This window comes from Sminthopsis crassicaudata, chromosome 4 (genome assembly GCF_048593235.1).
Source record: "Sminthopsis crassicaudata isolate SCR6 chromosome 4, ASM4859323v1, whole genome shotgun sequence".
NCBI classification, from domain to species: domain Eukaryota; kingdom Metazoa; phylum Chordata; class Mammalia; order Dasyuromorphia; family Dasyuridae; genus Sminthopsis; species Sminthopsis crassicaudata.
In genome coordinates this window covers 398,422,250-398,449,790 of record NC_133620.1, presented here as the reverse complement: position 1 = coordinate 398,449,790, position 27,541 = coordinate 398,422,250, and the positions used below count along the sequence as shown (strand labels likewise).

Genomic DNA, 27,541 nt, shown 5'->3' with positions numbered 1-27,541 from the left:
ACCCAGAAGCCCACAGGTCACCAAGCTTAGTAGCCACAGGGCAGCCCAGAGGGCGGGGTTAGGGTGGGGCCCATGCATCCCAGCTCCTTCTGCACAGAGCTTCCAGTTTACCTGAATTGGAGCGTTTCTTTGGAGTTTTGAGACTTCGGCACCTTCCGCTGACCGAGCCGCTGTTCTCGCTCATGGAGTCTTGCGCGGACGAGGCGCTGCCCGTGGCCTCGCTGTCCCGCATCATGCTCTCGTAGCCGCTGCTGCCCCCACTGTGGTAGAACAGGGCTGTTTTCCCCATGGCCGGGGGGAGCTCCCCACTCAGCACGCTGCTATTGTCACTGCCGTGACCACTGCTGCACCGATGGGGCTTGCGGGGAGGGGTGATTTTGCTGTACGGCGAGGGCAGCATGTGAACGGCCGGTTTCTCCTCTCCCGAAAGGCCACCCCGTTCCTCCGCCTCGGAGCTCCCACGCAGCTGCAGACCTCGGGTGCCCGTGTTCCCCTGAAGCAGTTCGGAGATGCGGCCATTGACTGCACGAAGGGGGAGTTTGGAAGTGAGTCCCGACCCCCGGCTCCGGCTTAGGGACTGGGTGGACCAAGACATGTGCTTCCCACTGGGGGGGAGGCTGGAACTCTGCCCGACTGACTGTGGCAGAGACTTGGTGGAGAAGCTGAGGGTCTTGGTGGTGGAGGTGGAGAGGCTCCGAGCTTTGGGGCTGGCCAGGAGGAGCTTGCTAACAGCTGAGATCTTCGACTGGCCAGCCTTGGGCGAGGCCCCAGCGGACTGCGAGTTGCAAGAATTGGTGGGAGAGGACATGGCTGAACGATTGAGGGTCCTCCCGGTCCTTGGCATGGTGCTATCCTTGCCAGAGTGCATCCTGGAACTTACGGAGGACAGACTCTCGGCCCTCTCCAGGGACAGGCACTCGTAGTGACTTACTGTGGCCCGACCGAGAGAGTTGGTCCTGCTGGCGAGCTGCTCAAGCTTGGCGCTGAATAACTTGCTGCTGCTGGTGTCCTTTGTCTTGCTGCCGGGCTCATCTGGGAAGCCCGGAAGGAAAGGAGCTGGCTGATTTAAGGGACTGCTAGTGCTGCTACTGGGGGCACTATGCTGGGGGCTAGCGCGATTCTTTTGGTCCAGGCTTGACTTTCGAATGGGGGGGAGCGGGGGTGTCCCTTTGGGCCGAGCCAGAACGCAGTGCTTGGGGGAAGCCATCCTCCTCTCCAGGGTGGTCTTGGAAGACTGAGATCCAGAAAGTGAGCAGATACCATTGCTCTCAGCAGCGCAGTGGTAGAAGACATTGTCCAGGTCCTCTAGCCGGCTACCTTTTTGAAAGGCTCTTGGGAGACTGCTGGCCTTCAGGCTCTTGTTGGCGTGCACCGGGACTTGGCTGGCCAAACTGGACAAGGTCATCTCACAGCCATCCACAATCCTCTTGAAATTGTCAGACACGGGGGAGTTAGACGTCTCTCCACCGCTGCTGCTGCTGCTGAACCTGTCTATGGAGCTGGGCTTCTTGCCTGCTTCTTGTTCGTGTCTAGGATCAGGCTTTGTGGACCCCATCTCAGTTTCAAAGCTAGTTGTGTTATTGGGGTAACTATTCTCTTTTTTTACTTCTTCTTCCCTTTTAAGCCAAGGATCCTCAAATTTGATCTCTTTCTTTGTGTTGGCTTCTTTGCTCTCCTGAGACTGGGCTGCTTTGGAAGGTGAGTTGACTGTGGTGATGGCCTCGTCTGTCTCTTGGATGTTAAGGGGGCTCACGGAGATACAGGGATAAACAGTAATATTCGTCTTCATGGGGATGTAGCCTTCACAGCCACCTAAGTTTGCTGCATTGGAAATTGTCACCATGGCTTTGCCAAGAGCTGATATTTTACAGCCTTTGATAGGAGACCCCTTGTTGAAAGCCTCTTCTCCCATTTCAGATAGGATGAGTAAATTTTCTGGGCCTGCCTTGGACTTGTCTCCACATGTCATTCTGTTGTTCTGGATGGTGTTTGCAAAGTCGGGGAGTGGAGGGTCTGCCAGTGCTTCCCCATGCCCGTAGCATGTCTGGGCTATGAAGCTATGGCATGACTGCTCACCATCGCTCCCTGTGCTCATCTCACTCAGCCAAGAGCTGATGGAGGACCGTCTGCTTCCTGCATCCCGGATCTTCTCATCCAGGTTTAATTTGGGGAGGGGCAAGAACTGAGTGATGCTGACTTCTGAGACTGGAGCTGTATTAGAATAACACTCTAGGTCTTCACTGATGCTGCTGATGATACTGACTGGACGGGAGCCCGAAGCCAAGGCTTGCACGGAACAATCACTGTTGAAGCTGATGATGCTGGTAGGACGCCCGTTTTCAAGGACCCCACTGATAGTCAGTTCCTCTACCAAAGTGAACACCAACTCATCCTCACCATTCAACTCCAGAGGTTGCTGGACAGTGACCATGGTTGTGCTCAGAACTCCTTTCTTTGACCCTGGAGAAGTAGCTGATTGCTCCTCATCAGTGATGGTTTCTGAAAATCCCCCACTCCCAGAGGAGACAGATTTCTTCAGGACTTGAGGACTCATTCCTACTGGAGGTGTTCGAATCTCAGGCTGAAGTAAGGATTCACTAGACACCATTCCAGAGTCCTTGGACAAGGATGGCAGTGGTGGTGGTGGAGCTGGAGAGGGGAGCACCCCTTTCTGGGTGTAGACTTTGCACCTCTGAGAAGGTGAATTTGGTGGCTTGTACTCAGAAGTCTTGGAAAGGCTGGCGATGCCGAGGCGGGGGGAACCCATTGGCCGCGGTTTGCCCTCCACAAAGCCACAGGAGTTGAGGCTTTCACGGCTGCTCTGAAGGCTGGGGCTGTGGGAAAGCTGGGAAGAGTTGGTCTGGCTACTGGAGCTGCCAGGGATGCTTCTGGGTGAGGAAGGTGTGGGAGTGTGAGTGAAGGCTCCAGAAGGGACCGGGGAATGATTCCTCGGCAGGTTGGTGGCACTGGAGCTCTCCTGCCCTTCTTTATCCAACAGCTGACCATCAGAACCATTCTCTTCCTTGTCAGACTCTGAGAGCTGGCTCAGCTCAGCCACTTGGCTGGATAGGGTGAGGCATTTGTTCATCTGGTCAGCCCCAAACTGGATGGGCAACTCCTCGAAAGGAAACTTGTTGATCTCCTCGCTGCCATCTATGCAATCCAACCTCTCCTGGAGCTCTGCAAAGGTGTTGCACTTGAGGCAATCCCTCTCTGACTTGCTGGAGGCACTGTCCCCACCATCCTCTAGTCTGCTGTTGTTCTTGGTCTTCTGCAGGGCAGGGACTATAGGGACAAAGTCTGGGGGTCCCTCATTGTCGGTGAGTTCCTTATCTGAAAGGGCCGTGCCATTGGGACCCACGTAGATTACAGTGTCACAGGATTGCTCACTGCTGGAGGAGTAATCTGGGTCACTGGACAAGTGAAGAATGGGGAAGTCAGGGTCAACAGCCGTGCGAGGATGGAAGGGTCTCAACTGGGTTGGTCGACGCATTCTCCCTTCTTCACAAGAGCTTTCCCCTCCAGAAGAGCTTGAAGTGTACTAAGAAGGAGAGAAAAGTGAGTTAGCATGGAAGGGCTATCAAGGGAGACTTGTCTATTTCAATAGACATGGGAGTCTGAAGCCTCCCAAACAGCCTAAGGGAAGTCAGTGGCTTCCAATAAAGGCCTTATACAATCAGGGCAAAAGATAGGGAACTACACAGATAAAAACCTTAGGGTGGATAATTTGGGGGTCTGGAAATGTGATAACATTTAGCTAGTAAGGAAGCTATTTCAAAAAATTTAAATCAGTTGCTATTCTGCAATTTATAGTCAGGAATTATAGCCACCTATAGTTATAGATGAAGTGACTTGTCTAGGGTTACACAACTGATATGTGTCTTAAGAACATGAACCCAGAATTATGAGAATATACTTTATATCTCTGGGAGGGTGAACTTGGTGGCTTGTGTTCAGAAGTCTTGGTAAGAGTAGGAATGCCAAAGTAGTACTATCTAGATGGCACAATGTCTCACAAAAGACCTGACCCTAACACTGAGAATGGCTTACCTGCCTTTACTATGGCATTATATCTGGACTTAAAGACAATTCAACACCTCCATTTTAAAGAGGAAGAAACTGGGATCCTGAGAAATTAAGACACTTGTCTAAAGTTACACAGGTAGAAAGTAGCAGGGTCAGGATTTGAACTCAGATCTCATGAAAACAAGACAGCTAGGTGACATGGTGGGTAGAGGACTAGTTTTAGCATCAGGAACATTTAATTTCATGAATTCAAATCCAGCCCCAGACACTTACTAGCTGTGTGATTCTGGGCAAATCATTTAATTCTGTTTGCTTCACTTTTCTCATCTATAAAATGAACTAGAGAAGGAAATGGCAAAACCACTCCAGTATCTCTGTCAAGAAAATGCTAAATGGGGTCAGGAAAAATCAGACATGACTGAAAAACAACTTAACAACAACACAAATTGTGGCGCCAAGTTTAGCCCACATTCCACTTGCCAGCTCAGGCTCCAGGGTTTGGGGGGACTTTTGTCACTAAATCAGAGACCATGAGAATTCATTTCTGAAAACCTATCATGGTGAAGATACTGCCCAGGGGCACAGAAGGGAATTAGGATGACACAAGACTCATTCTCTTCTGAATCAGTAGATTAAAAGATCTCTCAGAACTATACTTCCAAGATCACTGAATGGCAAGAGAAAAATTCATACATGTCTTTTCCATTCACCAAAGCCTATATTCAACATCAAGTAAGAACCAAGTGTAAAATGTTTATAATAGATGCAAAAGGGAGAATATGCCCACAAATAACATTCTGCTTAATGCTCCAGCCCTGTGGCAGAGGGAATAAAATCTCCTCTCACATCATCAAGAAGCTCTTCCTTCCTTCTTAACATTAATCCTAAATCCTTCATTGGCAGCCATAGATAACGGATCCCTTATCACTCAGGGATTAAGAACATTGACATTGCCCCCTCTTTTCCTTAGGCATCTGTGGCAGGGCTCTGGAGGACCCATCCCCTTCCTCTTACATCCCTGTACCTTAGTTTTCTTTTTCTTCATCCGCAGGACTCTGGATGCAATCTGGATGGTAGATAGGGTTTCTGCGTAGTTCCCAGCGGCTGCTGAGATGTGAGCAATCATGGTGGTGCGGCAGTTCATGTTCCCTAGGGACTCTCGCAGCAACATAGTGAGCTTGCTGTCTCTGCAAAATAAAATGAATTAAGGCTGCATTAGTGGGTCATGCTTCACTCTGGCTGTCATTGGGGGAACTGAGGGGGTCCTTTGGTTCGGGTCTCTGTGTGGCTTTTTTTTTTCCATTTCCTTTTTAATGGCATACTCATTAGTATCATTTTCTAGGTCGGAACAATTTGGTGTTGGCAGCTGAGCCATACTGGGCTGTGGCCTTGTACTCCAAACCCAACATGTCTGTGCATTTGTACATGTCATGTTTCATTCCCAGAATGTACTTCCTTAGTGTAATAGAAAGAAAACTCACAATCTTCCTCCTCCTCGATTAATGAATTAATGACAACATCATCATGGCTCTGAAGGGTAAATATAGTACTTATAATGGCCTCTCAGAGACACTCATTACCTGTGGGACCTTGGGAAATCCACTTCATCTCTCCAGGGCTGAGATTCCTCATTTGTAAAATGAAAGGGTTGGATTCAGTGATACCCAAAGGCCTTCCAACTTTCAATCTACATTCCCTGGTCTACAGTGGTTCAGGAATATTAAATAAAGGTGCCTGTTGTTGTTCAATCAATCAGTTGTATCAACTCTTCATGACTCCATGAACTATATAACATGCCAGGCCCTTGTAGACTCCACTAAGTCTGTCAAAACTTGTGCTTGTTGCTTTCTTGACACTATTCATCTCATCTTCTGCCAATATCTTTTCCTTTTGCCTTTAATCTTTCCCCAAATCAGGGTCTCTTCCAATTGTTCCTGTCTTTTCAATATGTGGCCAAAATATTTAAGCTTTAGCCTCAGTATTTGGCCTTCCGATGAGCAGTCTGAAAAAAATGCCTAGACTAAACTAGTAATACATGGTCTTTTGACTTGTAGCTTAGTATACTTTAAGCAAAATCTATAAAATTTATTTTTCTTATAGGTAAAGCTTCAACATTGATCTTCTCTTACTTTAACGTATTTCAGAGTATAATGTCTCTGAAGGGCAAGCTGTCATCTGAGCAGTGCTTTTACTTCCATTGGATTAGATGGTTCTCTCTTTTTAACTTTCAATATACCATACTGTGTCATGGCTAATATGGATGGTGAGTAATTTCTACTCCTGTCTAATTCTTATAGAAAACCTATGGAGATCCATTTGGACAAATTAGGAACCCTTTAACCAATGATTTAAAGGAACTAGTTAAAGCTTAAATCCTTCAGAATTATTAAGATCTGCAGTTAACTCAGTCATGACTACTAAGTAATGTTGTCCAGAAGTATCAAATGAGAGGCCTGCTATGGCTCCCAAGTGCAGCCTAGACCAGATTAAAGCTTATTTGGGAATAGTTACCAAGATAAATAAAAATATAATAAGCCACAGACAGCATTATAATTTAAAACTGTCGCTATGTAGCCTGCAAGGATCCTTATAGATGGAATAGAGTCCCCATTTTTATTTTGAATTTTACACCACGGTGTAAGATGTAGAATGTTGGATTTAAATTCTGAAACCCCTAAATTCAAATCCTTTCTCAGACACTTAATTAGCTTTTGGACAAATTGTACCTCTTTAAGGGTCAGTTTTCTCAAATAATATATGTAAAATATATATTATATATGCAATATATGTAAAATAAGTGCTTTGTAAACTTTAGAGAGTTTATTATTATGAACATCTCTAGGTATGGCTGGACAGTCTAGTAAACCAGCAGATCGTAGATGAAGAATAGACCTAAAAGATAGGGGAAAATATTTTCCCTCAAGACTTATACCGGGGCTCTAGAAAGGAAAGATTGCCATAAGCAGAAGAATAGCAGTCTTTTTGCTAACTGGAAAATAAGAATGAATTTTATTAGGGCAAGTCCAGAATGACAGGCTGTACCACGCTATGATGCGTGGTTTCTAATAGTGGATAAACTTTACCTCCATTAGGATTTGCTTCGTTTACATCTCCATGTAGCCCTGTTCAGTGCCCTTCTCAAAATTACAATTACAAGGCTCAAGATTGAGCTTTGCCAGATCAAACTGCTTGCTCTGTGTATGATTTCTCCATCCATGATTCAGTCATCAAGGCATGGTGACATGCAAGAATATGGCTTTTTATGTCATTATGGGGAGCATACAATAGCATACATGTTGCTTAGTAACAGGAGCTTACACTTTTCCTTATCTGAGATGGTAAAATTGTTAGCAGCAACCCTTTTCACATGGACTTTACTAGGTTCTAAAAGACATCCATATAAGAGTACAAAAAGGCTGAGATAATGCTCTGTCCCCATTCAATCTCACCATGATCCTTTACTTAGAGTAAAGAAATAGGGAAAGAGACAACTTAGTAAAATTCAGAATTGCAGACCTTCTTTACTTATAATATCTCTGGCAAAAGAATACTGTTAAATGGTGGCACATCTGATTTTGGCTCTAACACTAAATATCTTTGTGATACTGAGTTTTTCTTGATTCAATTTTGTTATATGTAAAATAGAAATAAAATACTGGAACCATCCCCCCCTCCCCAAAGAACTAAGGTCTCATTATAATGTGAGGGCAATCTAGGCTTATTCCAAGGCCAGGCCAGTAGAGTTTATGCTCCAGAAAACAATATCTAGTAACAGTAACAGTAACAGATATTATGTCTTTTATTGGAGATAGAGCCTAGTTGAATTCAGAAAGGGTCATTATTGGGTTGACCAGGAACAAATCAGTTTTTTGGTCATAGTGACTCATAAATATTACAGGGAAAGCACCCATGCAAATAAAAACATGGCTTTTTGAATGACCAAAGAAAAATGCCTCTATTTCAAAGGGTTACTGAAAATATTTTTGAAACCTCAAAGTACTTTATCATTGTTAAATATTTAATGACTAGCATTTATGTAGGCAGGTAGGTGGTTCAGTGGGTAAAATTCCTGGCCTGAAGTCAGGAAGTTGTGGAATTGTTTTAGTCCCATTGGACTCTTTGAAAGTCCATTTGGGATTTTCTTGGCGAAAGACACTGGAATAGTTTGCTATTTACTTCTCCAGCTCATTTTACAGATGAGAAAACTGAGGCAAACAAGGTTGTGACTTGCCCAGAGTCACACAACTAGTAAGTGTCTGAGCCTGTATTTAAACTCAACAAGAGTTCATCCTGATTGTAACTTAAGTCCACTGCTCTATCCATTGTGCCATCTAGCTGCCTAGGAATATTTAAGTTCAAAACCACTAATGACAGAGGGATATGAATTCAGCGGTGGCTGAGATGAGGGTCCTACAGTGATAATAGCGGAAGAGAGCAGTAAACAGAGAAGAGGTTCAATCATGAGGTCAGGAAGGGACGCAGAAGAGGCTGGTGCTGGAAGGTAGTTTATGAGGCAGGGGAAGAGTTATATAACTGCCTCAAGAAATTGTGTTTACCCAACAATAGTTTTCCCAAACATCACATAATTTTATCTCTGCCTTTGCTTACAGGAGGCTAGGAAGAGAACATTAAAAGAACAGAAATACTTAATAGGTTTTAATTAATCAGAGACTTGAAAGAACTTAATAATACTTTGTAATAATGTGATGTATTCCTGGGCACAATGCCAGTGGATCATCCACGTAAGAAGTAGGTGTGTCAATTTAGTGCCTAACCATCTCCTTTTCGGTTTGTTATTCTCTCCCTTGATTGCCCATTCTGTGTGTAAAGCTCACAGAAGAATCACTCAGTACCATGGAATCTCCAGCAAAGAAGGACAAATAATGAATTCTCTTAAGAAAATCCAGAATAGCCTCAAGCTCAAGACAGAACCTCAGTTACAGAAAGGATTGGGCAATAACAATTTCAAGGCAGGAATAAAGCCGGAGGTTTTGGCGGTTAGATGCAATAGTTATTGAGATGGCTATCAACCTTAGGCCAGGAAAGAATTCTAAAGTGGGAAGGGATTTCACCTCTTCTGTCTAACTTATTGCCTCTGGAAGGAGAATGTCTAACTCTCTATACAGTTGTAGCCCAAGTCTTTCCCTTTATGGAATAGTTCTTTACCATGCAAAAAGATCCATGAGATAATGAAAAAAGAATTGTTGTTGCTCTATTTAAGAAAAAAAAAAACACAAAACAAAACAAACAAACAAACCAAAAAAAAAAAAAAACAAAAAAACAAAAAACACATATCTCTAGGCAGCTTAATCCCTCTCTATAAGATTAAAGATTTGGAATCTTTGACGCAATTCAAAAATTTCTCCAAGGAAGAAAACCTCAGTTTCCCTAATAACAGAGACCATGGGCTAGTACTATCACATGTGGCTTAAATCTATTCAGTTCTGATTCTGAAATTCTGAATTTAACACTGAATAGCATGAAGGGAAACATACCATTAACTTTCAAGATATTCTCACTTCTTAGCCCAAATCTCCATACTTGGGATAAAATGGCATCCAAGTTCACTTAAACCATATGTATGGGGGTAGAGATGCAGAATATATTAAAGACAATCTATCCTTTTACGATAGACTCAAAAAGCAAGAGAATACAATAAAAAGGCTGCACCTCTGCAAATGGAAAGTTTTCATAAAAATATTAATGGAACAGGAATTTTTGTAACTAAGAGGGCTCATTAGACCAAAGAATAATATGTTAGAAAAAAAATCTTCTGGCAGCAAAAGCTGAAGATGGCAGCTAAAGATTACACCCACACAGTTTCTCCCTTAGAAAAAAATTGAAGGGAATGAAGTTTGTTTTATATGTTATAACCTCACCCCATCACATCCTAGGGTAAGATTCCAATATAGATTTTTCCACATGAACTCAATTCCAAATTAATCAGGCAATTGATCAACAAACATTCATTAAGTCTGTACTATGTGCCAGGCACTGAGCACTAAGGATCCTAGCAATGATGAGAGGGGGAAAAGAATCCTGCAGAAGGTGAAATTTAAACTCATTCTTAAAGGAAATCACAAAAACTTGGAGATGTGGACAGGTTGGGGAAGGAAGAGTTTGGAGATAGAGAATGAATTCCATTTTGAACATGTTGAGAATGAAATGACAAGATAATCCATTTCAAGAAGTCCAAAGTCAGTAACTAGTCAGAAAACCATTCTCCTCTACAGTATGAAGAATCACAATTCACATATGCCTTAAGTGGAACATCAGAGTTATTTTTCCTTGAGTGAAATTAACATCAAATGTTCATGATTGTTTCATGAATATTCATGAACTTTTCTTGAGAATCTCATAATTACTTCATTCGGGTTAGGTTCATTTGATCTGGGGTAGCAAGCCCTTCTCGTTTACATTCTCCTATCAAGATGCCAATAATATTACGGCATGACCTTCCCAATTTCCGGCACTAGAGAACAGTCCTAGTTATCCTAATTGCAATTCCAAACGGAGTGATACCTGAAATTAAATTGACTGCTGTTCAGTTCCAGATATTAGCCCATTTGGAATTGCAAATGACATAAGCGGATTTTTTCAGCAGGAGATTGGGAAGGTCACTGCTGCTCCATATTGGCAGTTCTGATGGGGAATTCTTGGCATTCAGGACCCCCCACTGAGGGCGACCCACTGTTGTATAATGAAGAATTAGAAGAAACAATAGTTACTTGTGTTCAGTTTGCATGTCAGAGTCTCCCCTGTTCACAATGAGTGATTGCAAACAGTGTGATTCATTGCCCTGGGTTCTTCATGGAGCCTTGGTCAAACAGAGGCAATTTGAGTTTAGAAGCATCGCTCCAGGTGCATAACTGCTCAGCCTCCTGCATAGCAGAACTCCAGAAAGCCCCACAAACCTCTTCTTCACAGCATTTCCCATGACACTGAAATGTTTTCTTGAAGATGAAGCCTCCTGTCACCTATAAATCATCAACCCTTTTTTGATCAGAAGCATGGGCAAAGACATGGTTGCTATGTTCATCAAATACGTGAAGGGTAAGCTAGATCGATTCTAACAAAGTAAAATATAAGGACAAATAAAAATGCCTGCACTTAGATAAAAAATCAATTGTCCAAGTGCATTTTGAGTTAATAGTAGTTCATGAATTCTGTTTGGCATTCAAAGCTCTTCATACCTAGCCTTCTTTCCAGTTTTCTTTACTTTACTTCCTAAAACATACTCTTCCATGAGTGGCACTGGTCCCCTGGCTAATTCCAAGAACTCCATCCCTTATCTCTGTCATTGTCTCTGGCTGTCCCCCATGCCCTGACATGCTCTCCCTCCTCTGCTCTGACTACTGACCTCCATGCTTCCTTTAAATCTTAAATAAAAATCTCATCTTTTAGTGAAAGGCTTTCCCAACCTCTTTTAATTCTAGTGCTTTCCTTTTGTTAATAATTTATTTATTCTATGTACAGCTTGCTTTGTTTGCATCTGTTTCCCCCATTAGATTTTAAGCAGTTTGAGGGCAGAAGTTTTTACCTCTTTTTGTATCCCCCGCCCTTAGCACTGTATTTGCCACACAGTAGGTACTTAATAAATGTGTTGATTGACATAGACAGAGAGGTATCCAGCTACGTAATGAAAGGGAGAAAAAAGCAAATAGGCCACCTAGATATTATGCTGAAATGAATATCAAAGAGATTTATATTTTTTAAAACCATAGGAAAGTCTATTAAGTAGAATTTTCATGGAGAACTTACCAGTGACATATGTGTACCTGATTGAACAGGATGAGTTCAAATGGAACTATCAGAGAGATTATGTGTTCTCATGGAATCAAGAATCAATCTATCAAAGTAGAACTAAAATACTTTATAGGCAGTTCTCTTTACTAGATCAAATATCACATCAATGAGCTAATACTAGAAGAAATTCCAGCAAGCATCTAGAATGGTGTAGTGGCTAAGACACTGGACTTGGACACAGTGACTTGCTGAAGTCACAGAAGTATCCAGTGCTAGAGGCTGGCCTCTGCTCAATTTTCATTCCTCCTTAAAATCTTGTTTGCCCTGAAATTGTTTGCCAAAATCTTCCTTCAAGCAAGGGCAGAAAAACAAAATATAAACAACAACAACAAAAAAAAAAAATCCCTTTGGTTTACCGTAATCTATTTCCACGAGCTACAAATTCAGAATTGAAGTCTAATTTAATGAGCACTCATCTATATGCTCTGTTTGCTTATGTAAAATGAACTCTTTTTTAAAGTAATGATAAAAGGAGGACTCTGAAATGTAAAAAATGTAAAAGCCTCAATTGACTACTTCAGAAATATGGAAAAAGTCCTGATCCCTCAGCAAATGCTGTTGGAATTGTCAGGGTCAAAAAGATACTTTCAACTCCCTACAATGTGTCTTGAGCCAGAACTTTAATAAGATATCATTAGAAATATTTTAATTTAGGGAGTACTAGAAGGAATGGTGTATTGTTCTTCTTCCCATCTTCACTTTTTATGAAGATCCAGCTTAAGTCCCACATTTTCCATAAAACCCTCTTCCACCATTCTGGTACACACTGTTTGCTTACTCTTTATTATCTTTCTTATTATAATGAGCAATTATTGTCTTGTGGCAGCTAGGCAGTGCAGTGCATGTAGCACTTGAGTTAGGAGGACCTGAGTTTGGATCCTGTCTAGAATTAAATAACTGTGTGATCCTGAGTAGCATTGAAGCTCAAGTTTCTTCATCTGTAAAATAGTAAATCACATGAGTTAACATGTAAATTTAAACCTTAAAGCAGGATATAAATGCTAGCTATTGCAGTTATTAGCATCTACCTTATGGGGCTGTTATAATGCTCAAATGAGATAAATATGTAAAGTACTTTGCTTTTATTTAAAAGCTCTATACAAACTAGCTTTTATCTATTGCTTGGCTTATTCTCTATTGCTTTGTGGAAATATCTTATCTCCTTACTTAATCAGCAAGTTCCTTGAGGGCAGAAGCACATCATCTCATTTCATATTTCCTTCATATTCCATTTAGCCTTTAACTCTGAGCTCAGTAAATAACAAATGCTCAAACATGTCTATTCAGCTGAAAAATACTTTGGTCTGTAGGTGAATGGATTTTTCAACATCCATTTTTAAATGGGTTAAAGACACTGAATTTCTCCATTTATTAGTATGACTTCATCTAGAGCCAAAACTTCATCAGGCTGATAATAATACCTTAAGTAACTTGGCAGTCAGGTAGAAATTAACAGGTGCTGAGATCTACCCTGAATCAATAGAATCCTAATAATTATCTATGTTAATGAAGTTTAATGATGACATTAGGGGTCCTTTATGGTTCAATTATAAGTCATTCCAAACTTTCTCAGGATAATATCCTATGATAAAATGGGTAACTCTGTATATACATATGCATTACATACACACACACATATGTTATACATCCACGTATGCACCACACACCAGCTATTTAATCCACTGGCAGTAGAAAAGGGAGTCATAATTATGTTTATCTACATCTTTATAGCAATTTAGAATACTGATGCTCCTTTATACATTTTTCATGTTATCTGAAATTTCTCTTCTTTCAATATCTATTTGGGCCACTCCATTACTGTTAATTATCTGTATCTTGCAATTAACATTTCTATGGCTCTGTCACTTTTAATAGAATCCTTGTAATGGTTTATGACAGCTTGCCTTGGAAGAAAAAAAAAAGTCTCCTAGTCACCTTCCATCAGGCCTATTATGTATCTTCTGAGTGGAAATGTGTTTCCCAGCATCATTTTGGAAGATTTTCTGTCCATACATAACATCATTTCAACATTATCTTTGAATCAGCCTGGGTTCTGGGATATAAATTATTTCCAGTGTTAAAAATCTCTTATTGCAAGCCAGACAGGTTACTTAGGGAGAGCTTCATGAGAGAAATTCAGGAGTGAGGCTGTCATAAAGTCATCCACAGATGCATGCTATCTTTTTGAATGAAACTTTATAAAAACTGCCCCAAAGAAGGAAGCTTACTGTCAAGTGAGCTACCCATTTGAAACACAATAGTTTTTGATATCATTAAAGACTTATGTCTTTTTTAATCTTTATTTTCTCTTTATTATCTTTATTATACCTTTATTTTATCTTCACTGACCATATTCCAGCATAATTTTTTTTTTGTTATTACTTGTACAATGTTACAGCTGAAAGGGACCATGGACAATGTGTAGTCTTCTTTGACAGATGAGCAAATTAGTGATTATCAACCACTTGTGTCTACACAGCAATGCTTTTTAGACCTATGTGAACCTTAAGTCACTTTTCGGACAAATGAGTGTGATATAGAGCACTGGACCCAGGCCTTCTACATAATTCTTCATTGAAGCTCTGAGTGAAAATGTGAAGGATTTGATATTATAAAGACTATAAATATGATAGTCTGTAATAGTCCACATTTCTTTGTTGCTTTAAGGTTTGCAGAATACTAGGTGGTTCATAGGGCACAGAGCCCTGAGCCTGGAGTCAAGTTCTTCATGAGTTTAAATCCAGCCTCAGACACTTACCAGCTGGGTGACTCTGGACAAGTCACTTAATCCTGTTTGCCTCAGTTTCCTCATCTGTAAAATGAACTGGAGAAGGAAATGACAAACCATTCTAGTATCTTTTCCATGTAAACCCCAATGGGGTCATGGAGAATCATCCTTAAGACCCTGAACAGCCCCAGACTATGCTGGTGAGTGAATGAATTCAGGAATATTTATTTCCCAGTGCTGAATACTAGTGGGTGCCTCAGATTGCTCAGTTGTAGCTCCTCGAAGAGGGCTGAGAACATGTTAAACAGGATTAGGCAAGGGTTCTGTGACTGATGATTCTACTGGATTACAATTATGACTGTTTGCTCTTTCTGGGGTTCCACTTTGCCAACTCGGTGCTTTCCCTCTATAAAATAAAATAAGTGGAAAAATGCAGATATGGAGCCCATAGTAATTTTTTTCATTTGCATTCACTTGGCTCTGGTCTGACCTTGTGCATGCAAAAATCAGGAAGATCTAATCTTTTTCAGTTCAATCAGTCATGAGTATCAAGGGATACATCTTATATTTTAGGATAATCTTCCAAGTGAGAGGATAAAGGTTTGGCCAATACTAGCTGTATTTTCTACTGGACTCATTTGTTATTGTTCTGTTATGTCCAACTCTTCCTGATCCCACAGATCAAACTGTTCCATAAGATTTTCTTGTTAATGATACCCACGTGGTTTGTAATTTTCTTCTTCAGTGGTTTGAGGCAAACAGAGGCTGGATAAGCTAGTAAGTATCTGAGATCAGATTTATACTTAGGTCTTCTTGCCTCCAGACAAGCCAGTGCTCTATCCATTCAGCCACTTACTTGCTAATAATTAAGAGTAATCTAATACTATAGTATAAATACTACAGAAAATGACAAAGTCCACATACGTAGGACAGTAAAAATTGACATTTAGATAATGTAAGGTTTGCAAAGTACTCTCTTGCTATTTATCTCTCTGTCTCTGTTTCTACATATATGAATATATATGTGTATATATCTACATAATTTACTCATCACAATTCTTGTGCACACATACATATACATATGTATGTATATATAACACATGTATATCTTATTTATTCATCACAACTGTTGTGCTTTCTTTCTTTCCATATACATATGCACACACACACACACACACACACACACATATATATATAAACATACATATATATATGTAATAGATATATACATCTATTTATTCTTCACAACTACTCTTGGAGATAGGTATTAGAGGTTTTATTATGCCCATTTTATATATGAGAAAAATAAAACTAAGAGGGGTTAGGTGACTTGACCATGGTCTTTTACAAGGTCAAAAGTGGAATTTAATCCCAAAAGACTCCTGACACCATGCCTGGCAATCTTCTACTGTACCACACTGTTTCCTCCTGAATTCTTGGGTTGGCCCATTTGAATGTCCAAATGGATGCTTTGCTTTCTTTCTATTTATCAAAAAAAAGGGAAAAATTCTAAAATAGGTGAGTGAATAATCTATAAATTTAAAAAAATTCTCTTATGAAGCAAATAATCCCTCCTAATTTATCTATTTCATAACCCATATATTAAGACAGCATAGAGAGCTCTTTCTGAGGATAATTCCCCACACCATCATGTTCATGTTACTCTTGTCCAATGGAAATGGAACAAAAGGAAATGGGAAATAGAGATAGAACCTATTGTCGGGATTTCTTCAAGTAAACACAATTGCTGACAAACCACTATTATCTTCCTAATAACATTTTTGAAAATTACAAAATGCCACAAGTAGCTTCATTATCTTATTTCCTTCATGACTCAGATGTGTTCTGGTAAAAGCTAAAACTTAATGTTGCGCAACAACACCCAAGCTTCTCCATTAATCATAAAGAAAATTTCCTTTTTGCTACTCTGGCTGCCCTTGTGCTGATTGGCTTATGATCAAGATCAACTAATAGCAAATAGGAGTATTTTGAACATAGGTCAGGCTGAACTGTGGGGATCTTGTCCTGGTAGGAAGCCTGATGTGAGGAAACTAGTCATTGACTCACTGACTTTCTGTCTTGATTCTCACTAGGTTGGAATTCACACCACTCACAGAACACCTCCTTTCAAGATAGGAGATCTCGAACAACTCCTACCTCCTTTTGGAGTCTTGGTCTCATCAACTGTAAAATGAGACAGTCAAACTAGATGACCTCTGGCACTTTTAGTTCTCACTCATAGGGATCCTTTGATCTACTGGGAGATGTAACACAAGATCCAAATAAAGATAAAGAAGTGGACTTAATGGTTTCCATTCTAAAAGAACCACCACAAGAATGTGATGAATAATACATTGTGTATTTTTTCCCCCTAAAGCATCAACTCTCCCAGAACTATCTCCTTATCCCCATCAAGATTTATAACAGAATCCAAAAAGTGGATTTTTGTTTGGAGTAGACAATAGCTGTTGGAATGATCACAGTGTGATTGACATAGTACATTAACAAATGACAGTAGAAGAATTCAGTTCTCAAACACCATAAACCACTTATGTTTCAGGAAAATGATTGGGGACGATGCACAGAATTGCAAAGTCCTAAAAGTATATGACCTTGGAAAATCTTCTTCCTTCTTGTGTTTTTGTAGGTAAAATATTTCTGGTCTTAAGACGAGTGTTTTTAGCTATTTATATCTGAAAATCCTTCAGTCTTTGGTCTTTCTTTGCTGAGACTGCCAATCAAGCGTGACCAAAGATGACTTGTGCAGACTGATGATGAGGAGGGAGGACACTTATCCAATATGGTCCTTGTTATGTTCAGGCCACTAACCAATCACCAGATGGGAAAGCTAAAGGACTATTGTTAAACACATGTGTTATGGGACTGCCCGGGGATAAACTTCTTTTGAAATCATGTATAACTAACTTTAAGGAGGGTGATGAGGGCAACTTTGTCAAAATGCCTTTTGGGTATTGTGCATGGTTTAAAGAAATATGATCCAGCAGGCTTTACAAAATGTACCAACTGGATTGTCTCTTGGCACAAAGGAGAATACTTAGTAATTGGAAAGAATTAAAAAGAAATTAAGTTTAAGAATGGTTTCTATTACTAGTGCAAATCAAGGATTCTGAGAAGAGGCCATGTTGAGGAGGCCCACGATTCATGCATTTAATGACTTATGGGAGATCCCACAAAATTTTAATGGGAAACACAGTGAAGGAAGTCTATATTTCTTGGAAAAGCATTAAGATTTTTCTAGTGATATTTATATTGCCTAAAAACAAAGGTAATATATAGTTGTACTATTTTCACATCTGCTCTGTTGCTAAATAGATAAAATGGTTAAATATAACACACAGATACTCCTTTTCTCTAGGAAAATATTATAGTTTTCATTAGGAGCCTGATCACTCTGCTATCTTTTTAACTGAGTAAACTACTTGAAAATAGGGCAATAATATGATGTTTCTAAAATACAGCAGGATGCACTCTTATTTAGGCCGACATCTTTCCTCATTTCAATTTTTTTCAGAGCTATTTATTCTATAAAGTCTCAGTGTAGCTCCCAAGTGTTTAAATAGACCAGAGAAGAGTTAGGCGGTGGGTGGCAGGCCCAAACACCTCTAATGAATACCTAGGTCTAATGGGTGTCTACTCCATCAAAAGATCCTTATTGGGTAGTTTCCAAAGTATTTGATTGCTTACATTAAACTGCTGGGAGAATAAAATAAACACAGATGCCTTTTTTTAAAGGAAAAAGGAAAGTTTCCATAGCAGGTCAGATTCTCTTTTGTGTGTATAAAAGTCAAAATGTCTCATTATCTCAAAAAATTATAAATGACAAGGTGTGTCTCTTTGGTCTCCACAGGCCAAGAGTCATTTGCCAAGAGCAACAGTGGAAGCAAAGGCATCTCAGGTTGCTCTTTTTTGTTTCTTTTTGCTCCAGATCTGTGGTTTTACTGGTGGAACATCCCAATGTGGAAAGTCCTTTCACCAATGCAAGCCAGCAAATGGTTAGTAATTCACAGATTTAGGGAGATGTCTGGGCATTGGAATGCTAATGTTCAGAATCAGTTGTGATACTGAGCAGAATCAGAACCCAGGGCTTTCCAAATTTAAGACAGGCTCTCCTCCCTTTGTGTGATATTTTGATGAATACCCAACAATATTTCTCCCCAGGTAGAATGATTTGCAAAGGAATTAATGTGGCTTCAAAATAAGGCATGTCCCTGACCTTGCCAAGAAGTCAGGAAGATGAATTTAGCTTAGAACAAGGCTCCATTTGTGTTGACATGGTCGTGGGCATTTTAGTTTCAACAGAAAAAACAAAAACCCAAAACCAAAAGTCTTGGCCCAGCAAGATGTTTGGGTTCAGTGAGCTGGTGTGTTCAGTTATAGTTAAATACCTTTGAAAAGGAAGAAGTTTGTTTAAGGTGTAACCACTGTAACAAGGTAATTTCTGAAGCTAAGTCCATGTGATGAAAACTTTCCATGAGCAAGGCTCTGTTTCTGATTACTAAGGTGCTTTATTCTCCTGTGACGAGTGAGACAGAAGGAGAAGAAAAGTGATGGGAAAGCAAAAGGTCATTCTAGAAGCTAAACTTGAATATATCTAGAAGAAGGCAAAAAAGTAAAAGATTCTAACCTTAGAATAGCGTGAAGTAAAAAAAAAAGAGTTGAGGGTCAGGAGACCACTGTTGCAACTATCTGCTCTGATTGTGTGACCTCAAGCGACTTAGCTCTTTGAGCCTCAGTTTCCCCATTTGTAAAATATGTGTGCTGGATTCTTCATAGAAGTCATTGTGAGAAAACACTCAGTCACACTGTAAAAGCACTATTTAGATTTAAGCTAACTTAGAGTTAATATCACAGCATAGGGTTTTTGAGATCTGTTCTTTTTCTGAGTAAATTTCTTAGAATTTTAGTCAAATGCTCTGTTTCTACCAAGGCAAGATTACAGTATCAGGGATCTGGGCCTAGAAGAGGCCTCTTGGTTCATCTTGTCCAAATTCAGAATTTTACAGAGGAGGAAATTGAGCCCCAGGGTAATTTGGTCAAGATCACAAAGTATGAAGCATTACAGATAAGATTTGAGCCCAATCCACTCATTTGGATGGTTCAGTCATTCTAATCATGTCTGACTTTCCCCTTTTGGGGTTTTCTTGGCAGAGATACTGGAGGGATTTGCCATTTACTTCTTTAGCTCATTTTACAAATGAAGAAACTGAGGCAAACAGGATTAAGTGCTCTATACACCATGGCACCACCATGGCATTCCCAGGTCACTCTATTGCCTTGTTTCCTGTACTAATTCCTGTACTACAATTGTATTTATTTAATTTAATGTATTAATTCCTATACTAACTGGATATTCTTCCCAATCATTTATTTTCTCTTCTTTCTTCTCCCTGCACACACGAGGTGTTTAAGAGAAAGGGAGATTTTCATGTATTTGAAAAAAAATACTATTAAAATAAAAAAAAAATTTAAAGAGAAAGGGAAGTCAGGAAATAAAGATTTGCATAGCATATACTATGAATCAGGCAGTGTGCTGAGCATTTTTTATAAAGATTTCATTATTCTTATATGATTATTTTTGCCAATGTCACTTCCTCACAGTCCTGGGAGATTAATGCTGTTATTATCTCCATTTTTTAGTGTAGGAAACTGAGGCAAACCAAGGTAAAATGTTTTGCCTGGTGTCATAGTAAGTGTCTAGGGGTAAATTTGAACTTAGTTCTTCTTGACTCTAGGCCTAGTATTTATGTGCTATGTCACCAGCTGCCTTGGTTGATTAAAAAATATTTCTTCTAGAAGGGCAGCTTGGTGAGCACCAACCCTGAAGTCAAGAAGACCTGAGTTCAAATCTGATCTCAGACACTTAACACTTTATCCCAATGCCCCTAAAAAAAAATAAAAATAAAAATGCTCCTTCCATTTCCTGCTAAATTTGCTCCACTCTGGCAAACGTATATATTAATAGTTAGAATTTAAAAGCTATAACCTGAAATTGTTGGTGAGGAGTTTGGGTACTTTGGTTCATAGTTAGACAGAGAACCACTGATGTAATAAGATGTTTGCCGGCTACTGAAAGGTACTGATCCTGCCTAGTCTCAGAAGCTAAGCCAGGCCAGATCTCATTAGTGCTTGGATAGGAGACTACTTCTGAAGACCAGGTGCCATAGCCTCTGGGAAAGTAATGTGGCCCTTTGGAGAGAATGTTGGCTATAGGATCAAAAGCTTTGATTTAAATCCAGTTCTGCCACTTACTATTTATGTCATTCTGAACAAGGTACTGTACCTTTAAACCTCAGTTTCCTCATCTACAAAGTGGGAGAGTTAGGCTATTTGGCTTCCAAGTCTCCTCCAGTTCTACATCTCTGATATGATGTGTCTTCTTCTAAAATGTTCTCATTGAATGGCCCTCTCTGAAATGTCACTCCTTGGGCTTAGAAAGCCCAGGCTCCATTAAAATTAATATACCACCCAGCAGAGAGACTGTAACAAGCCACTGCCAACCAATAACACTTTAGTTAGAATTTATTTGGTCACTTATTTCTTATGCGTCCTTGCACATGTTATTTCATAACTCTTTGAGTCTTGGTTTCCTCATCTGTAAAATGAGGTGGTTGGACTAAATGGCTTCTAACATCTCTTCCAGGTCTAAATCAATAACATGATAATTAGTTCCTCAGAATTGTAAAGCCAGCAATAAAGGGAATGTGAAACGGGATAAATCTTGATGTTAGAAGGATTGAGAATGGCCCATCAATGAGACACACCTGTCAAATCTTAGGCAGGTATCCTCAGGTGAACTTCAGGGAGGAGAGAAAGTTCCTATTCAACAACGGAGGAAAAAATTTCCTTGATTGTGATTGGTTGCTGTTGAGTCATTTGACGTTTTCTTAGCAAAGATGCTGTCTCATGGTTTGCCATTTCCTTCTCCAGCTCATTTTGCAGGTGAGGAAAGTGAGGCAAACAGAATTGGGTGATTTGGCCAGAGTCACATAGTGTTGAAGGCCAAATTTGGATTCACCAGGAGGAGTGTTCCTGATTCCAGGTCTAGTGCTCTATCTACTGCACCACCTCATATTGTGATCGTTTGTGTGTTATACTGGAGCCTCTCAATCATTCTGAAATTGGAGTTTTAAGCAACAGAGGCAAGAGAAAAGTCATTACAGAGATAAGTTGGATTATTTGAGAGAAGAGGGCTTTCTCGGGGTAAGCCTTAGCAAGTGTGGACAATAATAAAGTAGAGAGAATGATGATCAATGATCCTGATCAATGTATGACTTTGTAAAAGGGCTGGATTGAATGAGATGATTGTAAACCTATGGCGGGCCTGGACAAAGAATCTGGTCTAGGAGGTTGTCTCCATCTTCTGAGATTAATGAACATTAGGCTGGAGATAAGAGAGTCTGCGGTGAATAAGTTAAGCTTTCTTCAGGGACTCCTAGAGTAATGATAGCTGCTTTTGGCCAAGTTCTCATATCAGAAATCTCCGGGTTGAATTTGGCATCCAAAAGCCATGGTGGGCGTGAAAACTGGGCACAGAAACAGAGAGGTCGTGGTTTAGTCTAGTCTAGCTGGATTGCCAGGCACCTGAAATAACAAAAAAAGCCTGGTACTCAACTGACTACACACCTGGGGCTTAGGAAATGGGGCTTGATAACAGACACCTGACAGAGGAAGACTCTCCAGACATCAATCTGATAAGGCTGAAACTTACCTGAAGATATCCCTAGGTGCAGAGAAAGCTTTTTTGGATAATGCTGGTTAGAGATGGGACACACATTGCATTAGCTGGTCAGCTAATAAGTATTTATTAAGCACCCACTATGTTCCAGGTACTGTAATAAGCACCACAGAAACAGAGACAAGGACCTCCATTCCAGAAGGGGAGTCAACATAAAAATAACTAGGATAATAATGTTTAGGGCTAGCAGGGATCATTATCTGGTGATGAAAAGAACTATTAAAATGGATTAAAACACCTGGGGAATACCTTCCTTGTCACTAGAAATAATAGAATTATAGAATATTTAATATTTTTCAATTTATTAGCATTGGAAGTGGCTGTGGTTTTTTTTTTTTAATCTGAAGAACAATTTATATTTTATCCAAAAATGGAGTTCCATACCCATTGGCAGTAGGGAATAGAGAAGTCTCCTCTTCATTTTTCTTTATATTTCTATCACACTTTTATGTTATGAATCATATTCTAATATTATTTCATTTGATCTTCAGAACCTCCTTAGGTTGTTCAAGTATCATTAATCCAGAAACTCTGTGGAATAGCAGTTCTATAATGGATATATATATATATATATATCAGTTCTATAATGGGTATATATATATATATATATATACACATATATATATCAGTTCTATAATGGGTATATATATATATATACATATATATATCAGTTCTATAATGGGTATATATATCTTATATATATATATATATATATATATATGTATATATATATATATGGGTATATATATATCTTGTCTGCATCTTTTCTCCCACATTAAATTGTGAGTTCCTTCAGAGTAGGTAATTTTTTGATTTAACTTTTCATTGTATCCCTTGTGCTTAGCATATAGTGCTAAGTATCTGGTTAATAGAATGTTGGTCTTGGGGTGAGGAAGACAAATTCAAATACTGACTCAGAGACTAGCCATGTTATCCTGAGCAAATCATTTAACTTCTTTGTATCCCATCTTCTTTACGTTAAAGTAGGGGATTCAGATTCCAGGACCTCTAAGGTCCCTTCCAGTTATGATTCCCTGATGGTCCATTTTGCATTTCGGGACCCGATTATCTTTCCTGGCACATAGTATACAGTAGTCCTCAAACTTTTTAAATAGGGGGCCAGTTCATTGTCCCTCAGACTGTTGGAGGGCCGGACTATAGAAAAAACAAAAACTCACTCTGTCTCCGCCCCTCAGCCCATTTGCTATAACCCGGTCCTCAGCGGCAGCATCTGGCCTCTTTGGGATAGAATCCTAGACAGATCTCACTAATATATACCCATATATGCCTCATATATGTTTTACATATACACATTTCTATCTCTGACAGCAAAAAGAAATGCATAAGGGAGTTCATCAAGTTTTTCTTTTTTCCACTGCCTTTAAAAAATTCACAATTTTCAGACTATGAAATTGTTTGCTGATTGAGTTCTTGAATAGATGCCTGGGTACCAGTTCAACTTTCAGAAAGACAACTCAATGTCACTAGCCAGTGGCAAATTCTGACTTTGTCCCCAAGGCTTTCACAGTAACAATCTCTAGATTCTTTTTGGTTTAAAATTACAGGCTCCAATGAATGGCTTGGGGCAAGAAAAAACATTTCCCCTTGGCCTTTGGAAAGGTCAAACTGCTTGACTTTTAAAGATGGCTATTCTCCCCTTCCAAAGGAAATTGTTGAACAGCAGGGAAGGAGTACTGCATTATTCACTTCCAGCAAGAAAGCAAGCAGGGGAGTTGGCTGTTTTAGAGAATGATTGGCAAGCCAGCCGCAGGAGGGATGGCTTTGTGCTGTGGATTTATCCATTTCTCTAGGGCAGGCAAAGAATGAATTAGAAATGAGTGGGAAAGGGCTCCAGAGAGTCCCTGATCAGACTTTTCATTTCCTTTGAGGTCTTCCTTCAGGTCAGAGCTTTACTCACTTGGACCAAGGGCCATTTTCTTCTACAGAAGAAAATTATTATTCTAATAACTGTAGGAGACTATTCATCAGTTGTAGCCTAACCAACCCATTCTTCCTTTGAATTGAAACTCAGGGTCTTTTAGATAAATTTTAAATATTTTATGATTTTGAAATGAAGGGCTATCTATGCCCTGTCCCTGGAGCCCCACTCACTTCTAAAAGTCCTGGCAATACCTATTTAGGAAACTAGCAGCTTCAGTGCCATTTCCTGCTTAGGGTTCAGGCTAGCAGATCACATTTTAGCTTGGTTTAATAATGAGGTCTTCCTGGTTTTTCTAGTAGTTGAACCCCATTGGGATGAAACCTTAAACAGACTTCACTTATACTAAATTCTAAGTGGGAATAGGAGGTGGAGTCTTAGAGATCATGCTAAAGCAAGACTATAAGTTTATTTTTCTGGCATAGCAATCGACCACTCCTATGGCTTTTACAGGATTCCTACATTTCACAGATCACTTATGCAACCACTTTGTTATGGTTTCCCAAGATCCTCCTTGTACAGACATTAACACTGGGGGTATTGTTGGAGGGACCATCAAGATGGAGAGTAGGCAATGGAGCCAGTCTAAACTGAGTGGGCACCACATGCTGGCAATACTGCAGACAGAGACAGAAGGAGGAGTGGCGGGCTTCAGCCACCTTCCCAATGTCTGATTCTGGGTGGAATCAGGTCTTTTTTTTATCTTCTCCACACCTTTGGCTACTTCAATCTTTTGATTCAGCTTTAGTAGCCTTAATGTTACACTTGGTTTCTAGTTCTGTCCCTTCCACATTCCTGAATCATCACTATCAGCTATCCCCAGACCCTTCCCTCACCTTGTGCAGCAAACAGTTAAATCCTTTACCTTGGTAATACATGATCATTATTAACTGAGTTAAGAAAATGGAAAACTTCCTTCTAGTTCTGCCTCCATTCCTTGACAAACTATCTGAATTTGGAAGAAATTACTGAATCTCTCCTATAATTTCTTCTCCTATAAAATGGATATAACAGTTTCCCTGCTTATCTCTCAGAATTGCTGTGAGACTCAAATATCTGATTAGAAAGTGCTCTGAAAACAGAATAGTAAGATACAAATGCAATATATTACCATTCTACTTGTAGGAGAATGTCAATAAGAACACTAAAAGGGCAGGAAGGAACCAAATACTGGGATTTATGCTACACAGCTGATTACTACAGGTAGGGAACATCAACATCTTTAGACTAGACATGGCTTAAAATAGTTTGATATTTAAAGACAGAAGAGATTAGGGTTTGAATCTATATGTGTGACAGTTGACATGTTGCTTTAGTTCTGTATCAGAACTAGACTGGACTAGAGCAGGAGTGCTCTCACTTCTGTTTTATGGACTCCTGTGATAGCCTGGCGAAGCTTGAGGACCTTTTCTCAATTTTGTTTTTAAATGCATAAATCAGTCAATAAGCATTTATTAAATCTCAATATTGTTAATGCTAATTCATCATTTGCTATTAACATCTACCATCCAATACCAACAATCCAATGTCTTGTTGTTCAGTCATTTTTTAGTCATATCTGACATTTCGTGATCCTGTTTATAGTTTTCTTAACAGAAGTACTAGAGTGGTTTGTCATTTCATTCTTCAGCTCATCTTACAGATGAGAAAACTGAGGCAAACTTGCATAGAGTCACCTAACTAATTGATGTCTGAGGTCAGATTTGAACTTAGACCTTTTTGACTCCCAGTCTGGCACTGTATATACTGTTCTACCTAGCTGGCCCAATGAACATTTATTAATCACCAACTATGTGCAAGACATTGGGAGTTCAAAGATGAAAATCAAAATTGCATATTTCTATTGCTCTTGGAAGTCACCTACAATCTTGATTCTCTTGACCTGACAGCAGTGATCCTCAAACTTTTTAAGTAGAGGGCCAGTTCACTGTCCCTCAGACTGTTGGAGGGCTGGACTATAGTAAAAACAAAACCTCACACTCTGTCTGTGCCCCTCAGCCCATTTGCTATAACCCAGCTGGACCGGTGCATAACCATCCTCAGCAGCAGCATCTGGCCCGTGGGCCGTAGTTTGAAACCCCTGCCTGACAGCATCACCCAGACCATTCGTATTAGGAGAATATTAGCAGTTGCAGACAAGCTTTGGTCTCTGATGCAGAATGATGCTGTTGAAAGCATTACAAAATTTCCTTAATGCAAACAAACTTCCTTTATTTCTCAGCAACTGGCCATTCAGCTGCATATTATAGTCTCATTAAAGGTATCAGACACTGCCTGGAGAGCAACACAGAACTAAATTAAAATATATTTGGAAACATTTTAACAAAATAAATAAATATTCAATAGAACATAGATAACATTACATTTTAAAACTAAGTTGATGTGCAATCTTCAGGGATCCTTATATATGGGTCAGGAGTGGCCTGTAACTATATGAATTTGAAACACTAATCTGGACAATAGTCATTTTTTTATTCATATGGTTTTTCCTGTATAGAGTTTTAGACAGATCTCTTTTGAACAATTATAACTCTTATTGAGAAATTTCTATACGTTTTGGAAATTGATGCTATCATGATTTTGCTTTTCTTTCTTTTTCTTTTTTCCTTTCTCCTTCTTTTCCTCTTTTTACCTTCTTTTCTGTCTTCTCAACAAACCTCATTTCATCCGAGTAACTTTGGGAATGGCAATTCCCTTGATCTATCTATAACTTATAGTCTTATAGAGATTCCATGGGGAACTGATAAAAATTAGCACCATGTCTGATAAAAATGAGAGTTCATGGAGGATCTCACTGTCAAATGAATATCTCTATTGTAGTTGAAGATTATATAGGGTACCTAGGATATCATTCATGACTATTGTGAGCATCTTCTTGTTTTATACAAGTGGCTATATTTATAAAGGAATCCTAAGTATGTATACAAAGATACATGAAAGACTCCATGTTGGAGGAAAAAGAGGAAAGAAAACTTTTAAGGTACTTTTTGCTCTACTAAATTATATGCTTAAAAAACATGAAATAAAATAGAAACATGCATTATTATTATTTTTTTGCTTAGGGCACCAATGGGATACTAGGTTACTTGGGTGGTTGAATCTGGGTAAGGCTAGCTCCTGGAGAAACTAATGATAAATATTTTGAAGAAAAGTAGGGACCTGCTCTGCTGGAAGAGAGGAGGAACAGCATAGCAAAAAGATCTATGCATTCCTGAAAAAGAGTGAGAGAGAGCAGTGAAATCAGAAATAAGATCTCCCATTGGTATCTTCCCCAAGCAACTGAGAA

The 27,541-nt window shown here is 39.7% G+C and overlaps 1 protein-coding gene across 2 annotated transcripts in view; it reads right to left on the bottom strand.

Annotated features, from left to right (window-relative positions):
- Nucleotides 1-27,541, bottom strand: part of KIF26B (kinesin family member 26B) — a 590,705-nt gene that overhangs the window by 38,529 nt on the left and 524,635 nt on the right. For both annotated transcript variants that reach the window (XM_074262566.1, XM_074262567.1), the window contains 2 exons: nt 5,051-5,213; nt 112-3,541 (listed from right to left, as the gene is read on the bottom strand). In XM_074262566.1, coding sequence (XP_074118667.1) covers nt 112-3,541; nt 5,051-5,213 — 3,593 coding nt within the window. The remainder of the gene's footprint in view (nt 1-111; nt 3,542-5,050; nt 5,214-27,541) is intronic.